General features: G+C 48.9%; 2 protein-coding genes across 2 annotated transcripts; one reads left to right on the top strand and one right to left on the bottom strand.

Annotated features, from left to right (window-relative positions):
• Positions 1 to 2,156: 2,156 nt before the first annotated feature.
• LOC105311536 (olfactory receptor 13C7-like) lies at positions 2,157 to 3,331 on the top strand. Its single transcript, XM_011387518.2, has one exon. It carries the CDS (start codon positions 2,375 to 2,377, stop codon positions 3,329 to 3,331), a length of 957 nt encoding a protein of 318 aa, XP_011385820.1. The 5' UTR covers positions 2,157 to 2,374.
• A 4,006-nt stretch (positions 3,332 to 7,337) lies between these two features.
• On the bottom strand, positions 7,338 to 8,993 carry LOC105311535 (transmembrane protein 8B-like). The gene is made up of 3 exons (XM_011387516.2): positions 8,532 to 8,993; positions 8,282 to 8,398; positions 7,338 to 8,032 (listed from the first exon to the last, which is right to left on the bottom strand). Exons 1-3 carry the CDS (start codon positions 8,631 to 8,633, stop codon positions 7,697 to 7,699), a joined length of 555 nt encoding a protein of 184 aa, XP_011385818.2. The 5' UTR covers positions 8,634 to 8,993; the 3' UTR covers positions 7,338 to 7,696.
• Between the last annotated feature and the right edge of the window lie 2,435 nt (positions 8,994 to 11,428).

The following is an 11,428-nucleotide window of genomic DNA, read 5'->3' as shown; positions in this document are numbered from 1 at the left end:
CTGACTGAAAGAGAATATCAGAGGTTGCTAAAGCCCAGAGAGAGAGAGAGAGATGTCCCCTAGGTCACAAGGAGTGACTGAGCGATAGAGAGATGGAGTGAGAGACACACACTCAGAGAAACATACAGAGACAGAGACAGAGAGACAGAGAGAGACAGAGAGAGGGAGGGAAGGAGAAAGGGAAGGAGGGAGGAAGGGAGAGAAAAAGAGAGAGAGAGGAGAGAGAGAGAAAAAGAGAATTCTGTTAGGGTAAAAGCCACATCTGCCTCGCTTATATCCCAGGACCTAGCAAAGGGCTTAGCACAGGGTGTAGCACAGAGTAGGTGCTCTACAAATATTTGTTGAATGAGTGAATGAATGAGCCACCACACTCAGGCAATTCTTTATCTATTCACCAAATCTTAGCAAGAGAGACCCTACCTTTAAATGTTCTTGTGGATAAGATTTGAGGTCAGTGGCTGACCCAGATTAATCACCTGCCCCTGCCTGTTCCAGAAACTCCATGAACAGTCACCTTGATTTGTTCTGGAGGATGGAAACCAGCACAGACTCTGGGAAGACTGGGGTATTGACAGAAGCTGGAGATCTTGTCCAGAGATGATGAGCACAGACCCAGCAGGTGCCTTGTGGCTGAAGCTGGAACCTCGGAAGCACGTTAGTGCTGGGCAGCTCACCAGCACTTTCTTGTGTATGTCTCATCTGAACTACACGACATCCCTATTTTTAAAAGGAAACTGAGTCTCAGAGTGGCCAGGTGACTTGGTTAATATCACATACCTAGTTAGTGCTGAGGCTGAATGCAAAGCTAGGTTTTTTGAGTCGTGCATTGATTTTCTGTTGAGTGACAGCCTTGGCAGCACTCGCTCTACAAGGTGCTGGAAGAAAGGAAACAGAGTCCAGCTCTCAAGTGTAGCAGAGGAGACAGGTACATTATACAAGAATATAGAGCGATGGCCAAGGGCTAAGGAAGCACAAGAAGGGAGCAGGTAACTCTGAGGAAGGAGGAGGGAGAATAAAGGAGAGAGAGAGCTGGGATCTGAGGAATGAGCAGGACCGCCCCCACTACGGGAGGGAGGACAAGCCTATAAAAGGGACCTTCTTAGGCAAAGATGTAGCACTAGGAAATGACATGTTTTATTCAGGAGATGGTGAGCCCTTCGGCTACTACAAACGTAATGTGTCATTAAGGAGGAGGAATGAGGGGAAAATCCATCCCTGAAGAACAGACAGGACTCCAGTGCTATCCCAGGACATTGGCCTCTCAATCCAATAGAGAAGGGGCTAGAGGCAGGCATGATTGCATCTTCTGAATGATAAGAGTTCACATTCAGCTCCTATTTTTCCTTTAGACCAGAGGTCACCTGAGCCATAACAAGGCTACTGTGCTTGGGACATTTCAGCTCCCTCCTGTGAATACCTGATACTGGCATTTCCCAAGGAGGCAGGGTGATCAGCTCAGAAGAGCAATGAAGCCTACCTGGGAGAAAGCTGCAGCCTCTTCCCACCCTTCCCTGTATAAAGCTGGTCAACAACTAACATCATCTCAGCCAGATTAGAACATGGTCTTCCGTCCTCGTGTGACTTCATTGCCAATATCATTTATCCTAAAAAGCAAAATGGAGGCCAAGAAGGAGTCACATAGCTTTCATGATCAGGGTTAAATCCTGTGACCAGTGGCTCTACTGGGATATGTATATTCTTGTAGGTAAAAATCAGTGAGTGGTCTGATTCCTTAAGGAGTGGTGACCAGAGATCAGGCTACACATCTGTAGAGCTGAAATGTTCAAAGGAACACTAAGTGAGTATCATCTATCACCCACCAGACTTCCAGAACTCATCTCACCTAACTGAAGGAAAGAAAAGCCTTGTGATAGGTGTGGCATTTTTCTGCCCACTTATTTTCCTTAGTGCTGTAGCCCCAGGACCTAAATGATACCTAGCATAGAATAGGCACTCAAAAAATATTCAGCAGTGAATGAATCTGAAATACTATGGACATAATTCAGCCACATGAAGTCATAACCTAAAAATGATGCTTCCTTTTTATAGGCAAGAACTCTTCAGATTCCAAAGGAGCTCGACAGATATGAAACCTACTCTATTTTCTCCGCAAAGTCCACCCTAGAGAGAACAGCAAAGACCCTACGGGACGAAAATGTGCCTCGTCTCCCCTGAGTTACATCAGAACTACGAAGCTGAAAGGGCCAGCTAGCAGACCTCAAATCCAACTCTCTTGTTACACAGATGGTGCAACTAAATTCCAGAAGTAGGACTCACCTGCTCCAGGTCACACAACCAGGTTGCTTGACTTCCGAGCCATTCAGAGCATTTTCTCATACTTCTGTGGTCCAGATGGGAAAAAAGTGAGAATGAGATGGGTGGCTCCAACCAGACAGCTGTGACAGAATATGTCCTGCTGGGGCTATGCGGGCACCGTAACCTAGAGATGGTCCTGTTTGTGCTCTGTCTGGGCATCTACTCTGTGAATGTGCTGGGGAATGCCCTCCTCATAGGGCTGAACGTGCTGGACTCCCGCCTGCACAGCCCCATGTACTTCTTTCTCAGCAACCTCTCCTTCATAGACATCTGTGGTTCATCCTCCTTCGTGCCTCTCATGCTGGTCCACTTCTTAGTAGCCCAGAGGACCATCTCCTTTCCTGGCTGCGCCCTACAGTCATACCTGACCCTGGCGCTAGGCTGCACCGAGTGCCTGCTCTTGGCCGTGATGGCATATGACCGCTATGTGGCTATCTGCCAGCCGCTTAGATACCCAGAGCTTATGAGTGGGCAGATGTGCATGCAGATGGCGTTGCTAAGCTGGGGGACAGGCTTTGGAAATTCACTGCTGCATTCCATTCTCACGTGGAGCCTCCATTTCTGTGGCCACAATGTCATCAATCACTTCTTCTGTGAGTACTTGGCAGTGCTCAAACTGGCCTGTGGGGACATCTCTCTCAATGTGCTGCTAACAATGGTGGCCACAGCTGTCATGTCGCTGGCCCCATTCCTGCTCATCTGTCTGTCCTACTTTTTCATCCTTGACGCCATCATTAGAGTGCCCTCTGCTGCAGGCGGGCGCAAAGCCTTCTCCACCTGCTCTGCTCACCTCACTGTGGTGATGATTTTCTATGGAACTATCTCTTTCATGTACTTCAAGCCCAAAGCCAAGGATTCTGATTTGGATAAGATTATTGCTTTGTTCTATGGGGTCGTGACCCCTTCGCTGAATCCCATCATCTATAGCCTGAGGAACGCAGAGGTGAAAGCTGCTGCCAGAGCTCTGCTGCGGGGAGATCTGCTCTCCAGGAAAATGTCCCTACCTCTCAGGTAGGATTGGCCAGGTTATGCTGTGGTAATGACTTCAAAGTTTCAGTGGCTTAAAACCAAGTTACACGTCCATTACAGGTTGGCTGGCGGGGCGGGGTCTGCTCTGCATCATCGTCTTCCACCCTCTGTCTGATGGTAGTTGATAAAGCAACTACCATCTGGAACATTACTGGTCACCATGACAAAAGGAAAAGAGAAAACAAGACGTGCACTGACTCTTCAAGCTTCCACTCGGAAATGGCATATTAATTCCACTTACATTTCATTGGCCGACACAAGGCACATGGCCACCACGAACATCAGGGGGAGGGGCGGAACACCTACTGCATGCCTGGAAGGAGTGGGAGGACTGAGAAAGCTGTGAGCAGCCTAATTAATGCCGCACCATCCTACCGTCAGCCCAAGAGCTACTAGACAGTTGCCTTCCCTCTCTCTGACCATCCATCCTTTACTGGCCGCTGCCAGGTTAATTGTCCCGGGCAAGCTCTCGTTAGCTCTCTCACTTGTGGTGGCTCATACTGGGTCAAGCTAATGAGGTCGGAACTGTGCCTCCTTGAATTTCCTTCTCTGTATGGTTCTGGGTTAGGGGTGACCATGAGAGAAATTTGCATGAAATTTGGACAGCAAAAGTGAAGGGGCACCAGATGCCGCGGGAGCCCACACATGCTGTTGCTGATCTGCTGGCCCACCTTGCTGTCAGTGCAGCTCTCCAGGGCCCACCGGATCACCTCCTTCAACTGTGCCAAGTGCAACTCCGTGGCAAAGAGTACCAGTTTTTCCTGCAGGTCACCACTGTCACTGAGATTGAAGGCAGTGAGAGCCAGACACAGGTTCCAGTTTGTCCTCCCGGGGGCTAGTACGCCTTTCCCCTCCGCCACTTCATGCCCACCAGCCCAGCTATCTACAGTGGCTTCAGGCCCAACATCAGATGCAGAGGTAACAGCTTTGCATAGACTTCACCTCTCAGGGACTCAGAATGATAAAGCAACTGCTCCCACACTTGTATAGGTCCCTTCGCCATGACAAATCCCTTGTATCACTCAGAGTGGTTCTGCCACTGTGGTCAAATCCTGACAGATTCATCCCTCTCCTGATCAAGAACCTTTCATGGCTCCCATTACCACAGCATTAAGTCCAAAATCTTCAGCTGAGTCCTCGAGTCCTTCAGAATCCAGCTTCTTCAGCCTGAAGTTCCACTAACCCCATCATATGGTCACACTCACTGTGTTATATCTGTACTGCCCGGACCACCATGCATTGTTCATGCTACTCACTGCTAACCCCTGGGACTATTTTTCAAAGCCAGCATAGACATCATCTCATTCATGCATCCCTTCCTGATGCATGTTAAAAGTGTTCTCATTCCTTTTCATCCTACAGCACTTGGGTGGAACCTTCACTGGGCATCTATCCCATTCTGCTTTGCTAAGTGATGTTTCACCACAATGTGAGCTCCTTGAGCGCAGGATTCAGCCAGGTCTGGCTCATGCCTGCAGCTCCCACAGAGCTTTCCCTATAGAAGGTTTACTGAACTGAATTGTCACTCTGAAGCATTCGTAATATACCCTGGGGATTGAGCTATATGCTGCCGAGCATTATATAGAGAGACACAGTGAGGATACCACAGAATCTGCCAGCCATAGCCCTGTATTCCAGGCAGATTGAGGCTGTTGGCATCTTGGGCTCCCGTGCCCCACTGTGACAAGTCAGGAGATAACCAAGAACCCCATTTGGGACCCAGAAACCAAAGTTCTAGGCTTGGTTCAGCTACTTGGCCCAGCATAGTCTTCTTGCCACCCCTATCCCCATAGGAATCCCACAGGCACTTCAAATTCAAACTATCTGAAACTGAACTCATTCTGCCCACAGTTCTATCACCATCTCAGGGAAAGGCACCATCACCTGCCAGTCACCAAGCCAGAAACACGGAAGTCACAGACTTTCTCTAATTCCTCACCATCCCACACATCTAATCATTCATTAAATCCTACAGAATCCACCACCTAATAGCTCTTAAATCGGTCCCCTCCTTTCCACTGACACTGCCTTAAGCCTTCCCCATCTCTCTCAAATATTGCAACAGTGTGTAACTGCATCTTTCTCCTTCAAACACTCCAAAATCCATCTCTGCACTAGCCATCAAAACATCAATCTGAAAAAAAAAAAAAAACACCAATCTGATCACGATACTCTCCTGCTTAAATCCCACCACTGCTTCATTTCCCACAGGATAAAAACCACACTCCGCCTATCCGTCCGACATTACGGGCTGCTTGCTTCTACGGCCACTTCACCAACAAACGCTCTCCAGGAAGAGGCACACTGAACTATTCCTCGTTCTCCTATAAATATGTCTTTCCTTCCTCTGTGTCTCCCCTTGATGTTCCTCTCACGCCAAACACTTCTTGACCTTTGGCTACCACGTAGTAGACACATCGTGTACCAGGCTAGGCACTGTACTGCATTCTAAGTGTTTTACTAAGGACCAGCTGGAAGATTGGAAATCTCAGGAGAGGAATGCAACGTGGACAGTGGTGAGCAGACAGAACACTCTCCCAACATCTTGGCATGATGAAACTCATTCACTCTTCACTCACTACCTTCCAGAAAGCCCCTTCCAACCCCACTTAGCTGGGTGGGGTCTGTCCCCCCTCTGTCACCCTCTTCAGCGCCATCTCTATTCTGCTATGTCTCAATCCCAGCTATTTCGGTTCATGCGTCCTGGGACCTGAATCTATACATCTATCTTAATGTGATGGAATATTCCTGATACAGGAACAGACACCTAACCAGTACCTCTCACTCCTTCTTACCATTCAGTCGGCCAAATCTCTCTCTGCTCAGTGCCCCAAGGAAGAGATGTGATTACAGATAACAGGGAACAAAGGCACGTTTTCCTGGTTTCTGACCTTCAAAAGCCTAGAGAACTGAATAGACTCAAGGTATAGACAAAAGATTTGGGAGAAAACATGTAAGCAAAACTAAGGCTTCCCCACCTGCAGATTAACAAAAGGTCCCCCTAAACTAGGGAGTAGGATGAGAGAAGAAGGGGACACAGCGAGAGCATTGGCACAGAAGGGTCCAAAAAGGGAGGGGCCATGTTAATCAAGTAAAATCCAGAGCAGGAGCCCAGAGCAGAAATGGTTTCAAGGTGTGACTAGGTAGCCAAGATCTCACAGGTCTTTGCATGTGGCACAGAAGAGGTACCGAAGCTTAGACTAAAATGGGTTGTGCAGATGAGAATAAGAAACTGCTCTGGGATGGCCTACATGCACCACTGGGGGCCAGGTGCAAGGATGGAATCCCAGGGGATGGGTGCCACATGCACCATGGTGACTAGAGAGAACACTCCAAATATCTTTGCATTATATAAGAACCTCAGAACTCAGCTGTGACCCTTGTGGAAAGAGAAGAAATTCCAAATTGACGAAAGATTGTTTCTGGCGCTTGGGAAAATGGGGGCTCAAAATAGAAGCTGCTTTCTTGTGATACTTCCTGTGCATCTGAGGTTTCTACCTGCTAGTTCAGGTTCCTGGACTTCAGCTTCTTTCCCCGTTGAGTGTGGTCACCGCAAAGATCTCACTGATTTAAATCACGCACACACACGCACACACAAATTCTCTACTCCCAGCTGCTGCAGCCTGACATAAAAGCCTCAGACAGTAGTTCCCACAGCTCATTCCAGCTGGGCTCCCATCACCCCTACTGACCTCTTTACAGTCCCTCCTGCCCTCCCCTCCTCACATTCTTGGCCCCAGAAAAAAAGGCAGCACAGAACCAGCAAATACTTCATTGGAGACACACCAGACTCCACCTGCATCCACTCAGGATGGCAGCCCCAGTCCCAGCCCCAGCGGTCCTGCAATGCCCCTCCCAGCAAAGCGCAGCACACATCCTGCCTCAGGAAGGAGGCCTGAGGCCAGAGTCGCTGAGCACCCGGGGAGATCTGGAGACTCAGTTGCACCAAGATGGACTCCATTTCCTCAGGAACGTTCCTCAGGAACGAGGCCTTGTCCTGGGAGGGCTTTGTCTGCCAGGAAGAATCCATGTCCTCAGGAGGGCTCCATATCCCTGGGAAGGGCTCCTCGCCCCCAGGAGGGACTCCTTGGTCCTGAGGGGGCTCTGTGGCCCTGCACCGGCTCCAGTCCTTAAGAAGGACTCCATGGATGCAGGAGGACTCCAGGCCCTCAGGAAGTATGCCAGGTCCCTGGAAGAGTTTCATGTCCTTAAGAAAGACTCCATGTCCTTAAGGAATACAACTTGTCTCTCATCCCTGAAAGGGTTCCACACTCCCAGGAAGAACCCCGGCAAGGGCTCTCTGCCCCTGGGAAGGGTTTGTGTTTGCCAAGGGCCAGGCCCAAAGCCCCTCTCAGCTGGCACAGATGCTGCTGACAGTGGCCCCTCCAGGGCCCACAAGACCCAGCTCTTCCTGCTCATTGATGCACAGCTGGTAACCGCAGCCCCGGGCCCGGGCTCCAGACGGGACCCGGTGGTCAGTCTTGGCACGGGGGGGCAGCAAGAACCCCACACTGCCAGCAATAAGCATATGCCAAATGCTGTGAATGTAGAAGTAGTTGTCTCGGGTCTCCACAAAAGCATACAGTAGGATGGCACTGCCTGCAATAAGGCTGCCCGGGCATAGGTAGAAAAGCCAGCGGCGCCACGTGGGTGGGTAGCAGTGCCTGCGGCGGACGCTGCGTACTGTCTGCGGGAGGCAGAGAAGGAGGGCTCAGGAACGTGAGGCCCTGGAACCCAAGCCAGAGCTGGTCACTCTCAGGCTTCTGTGGAGCCCTGATTGTGACCTGAAGGCACCTGCCAAGACTAGAACGGGCACTGAGAGAAGCCGTGATGAGGACAGGCTCCAAGCCCATCTTAAGTTGGGGACCAGATACCCAGGGCCTTGCACCCAAGTCCTGCTGGGACACCCCACACACACAGCCCTCCCCACCCTTACCCAGGCTGTGGCCAAGATCCCCAGGGCGAAGAGACTGGGTCCAAGCAGGTTCCAGAGTCCATGCCGGTCAAGCTGCAGAGCCATGGACAGCAGCATAGCCCCCAACAAATACAGCACCTAGAGAAAGAGGACTCCAGGGGCTGGGCCAGGATGAAGAGAGGCACTTGGCAATGCCCACAAGGAGAGGCTGGCAGTGACTTTCAAGTAGACTTTAGCTATGGTTGTCCCCCAGGGCCCACTCCAGACTGACCTGCTTGACCACAGGCTGTAAACGAGCCATGGCAATGACAGTCACCCACACAGACATTAAGGAGCCCAGGAAATCACAGAACTGCAGCACATCGTAGTCCATGATGCAGAAAACCACAATGCCTGGCTGGTCACAGGCATGATAGAACTGGAGGAAGAAATGACAGGCAATGAGAAAACTGGGGGCAGAGGTTCGGGTCTACAAAACTGAAGAGAGAGGCCACAGGAAGGTGTGTTGCCATCAGAGTAGCAGAGGTCAGAGGCTACACGGAATTGGGAAATGCCTAACTCCCTACTCCTGAGAAGAATTGGGCAGGGAGGCCTGGCCTGCCTCATGAGCCATGTGTACCTGGCAGTCCTGACCCTCATCCTCACCTTCCTCCTCTTCTTCCTTCTGGAATGTGCTGTGCTGAGCACCAGGACAGGGAGGTCCAGGTCTTCCAGGTTAAGGGCCAAACATTCTCTACCTTCTTGTGCTCGCTGGGGAGCCCATCTATAATCCTCATCCATGGCCAAAGTTCCAGAGCTAGACTCTGGCCTCTTGGCTAACGGATGATGATAATAAAAGTACCTATCCATTATCATAGTGCTATTGTGAGGATTCCATTAGCAGTGTCTGACATACAGTACGTATTCAGTAGATCAGCGGTCCCCAACCTTTTTGACACCAGACACCAGTGCTCCTATAAGAATCTAATGCCTGGGGATCTGAGGTGGAGCTGAGAAAATGATGCTAGTGCTGAGGAGCGGCTGCCAATACAGTGCAGCTTCGCTCACTTGCTCACCGGCCACTCACCTCCCGCTGTGCAGCCCGGCTTCCTAACAGGCCATGGACAGGTACTGGTCCATGCCCTGAGGATCTGACACCCATGCAGTAGATGTCATTTTGCTGTTATCATTATTTGAACTGATACAAAAGCAAGTGCTGGGTTTAGGGCTTGTTTTTGTTTGCCTTTTTTTTTTTTTTTTAACATGTTATCATCGTATAAAACACATTTTACATTTTAAATTTTTACATATTTACATTCTATATTTACATTCTACTGAAGAACAAACCTACTGTCTGCTCCTATGTTCTGGATAGGAATCAATGCCCTATTCCCAGATGGAGACTGTCCTGGACTAGTCCTGGAAGAAGACTGTCATCTACTGTCCTGGTACTATGACTTACAATATGAACAATGTGTCCTTGAATGGAGACTGCTGAGGCATGGAATAAGTCTAAACTAAGTAAAGAATGGGAAAGGAGGGAACCTGCCTGGGGTAAATGGAAGGCCAGCAGCTCTACATTTTAGCCCATGTGGAAAAAAACAGGAGTTAGAGCAGGACCTTACGTAACACCTCAGAACCAGTATCTTTTCCTTGATCTTTTGCTTATTGCCTTCTTTAAGAAAGTGGAAGCTCCGTATGTGGTGCCAGGTACTTTAGGCTCCCTTAGTGTTCCAGATGAAGGTCTTTTTTTTTTCAAGTTGATAGGCCATTGTATCCAGAATATGAGGAGCTACCTAAGACTAAACACTCTGGAGCCATTGCCCAGGATGCTTGTGTGATGTGCTGGAGAAAAGATACACCCTCCCCACATGCCCCAGGCTCCTGACACACTTAGGTACTCTTCCAAATTGTGAATCGCATTAGATCTGCATGCAGCCGAGAGTGGGCTGGTGGAACAGCTGTTGCCAGAAGATTTGGTGAGCAACAGTATAAGAGCATCTGGCAATAAAGAAGAGAAACAGTGTCTAATATAAAAATACAATGAGGCCCTGTCATAGCAGGTCTAAAAAAGGGGACTGTAAAGCAAAACTTCCCGTCTAGCTTAAGGGGCCAAGGTCTCTCTAGATGGCATGAGTAGAACCTGCTCTTCCTTATCTGTGGAGGAACCTATGACATGACCCTCAGTTTCAGAACATTTGCCTCCCACTTTCTCCTAAGTGGTAAGTAGAAATTTTTGTAATTTAGACATATGTCTCATTTATTAATGATCAAGAGAGGCATGTATTGGTTTTTGTGATATCTTTGTTGCCAAGACATAAGGAAAGTCTCTCAGATTTTTGCAGTACTCATAGGCAGGCACTGTATGTCACAGGATACCAAGTGACCAGGGATGGGATGAAAAGATCCCTAGATGCCAAATCTCAGGGGAAAAAAGTCTACATGGAGGTTAAGTCACATTAGCAGATTTAACCATTCCTTAGAATATCTTTGATGCTTACTTGTAATATGAAATTTTCTGATTATGGAAAAGTGGGAAGGGATGGTAGAGATTCTGTAATGAGGGAGGAGGGATTTAAAACTATATTAATCTTCATGAAAATGTTCCTTTTCAGCTGTGATTTTGTAACACACTGCCACTTCCCGTGATGCCTCAGGACATCGTTGAATCTGTAAAGATTCCTAGGATTCTGAGAGCCAGACTGTTCTATAAATTACCCGATTACAGAGATCCACTCTACCTTCCAAAACTTCCCATGAGAATTCAATGAGGCCGTGGCTACTGAATGCAGAGATACCTTTCCACACCATAAGAAAGAACATGCTAACGTTGTACAAACCCTCAGTCTGATGGAGAACACCAGCACAGTTAGGCCTCGAGTCATGAAAGGTCATGAAAGTGAGGACTGTCCATGTAGACACATGGGTGAAAGGGCAGATTTCCTGCCCCCGTGCAGATCTCCTCTCATGGCGAAGGCACAATGCCATCCTGAAGGTCAGAGTTTCTCTGCCAGTACACTGAGGCGAAGGTCCCCTGCCCTTCAGGGTGGACAAGCCATGTGTGAGACAGGTGGAGATCCTTCATTGTCTCCAATGGCTCTTGGTTATTTTAAGTTACAAAGGCTTGTTCATGATCCCAATGTGTCTTACAAAAATGACCACATTCTATGCATGCCATGGTATGAAAAG

This window comes from Pteropus vampyrus, unplaced genomic scaffold (assembly GCF_000151845.1).
Source record: "Pteropus vampyrus isolate Shadow unplaced genomic scaffold, Pvam_2.0 Scaffold1000004740, whole genome shotgun sequence".
In the NCBI taxonomy this organism is placed as follows: domain Eukaryota; kingdom Metazoa; phylum Chordata; class Mammalia; order Chiroptera; family Pteropodidae; genus Pteropus; species Pteropus vampyrus.
Note: the sequence above shows the minus strand (reverse complement) of the source record. Positions and strands in the feature narration are given on the sequence as shown.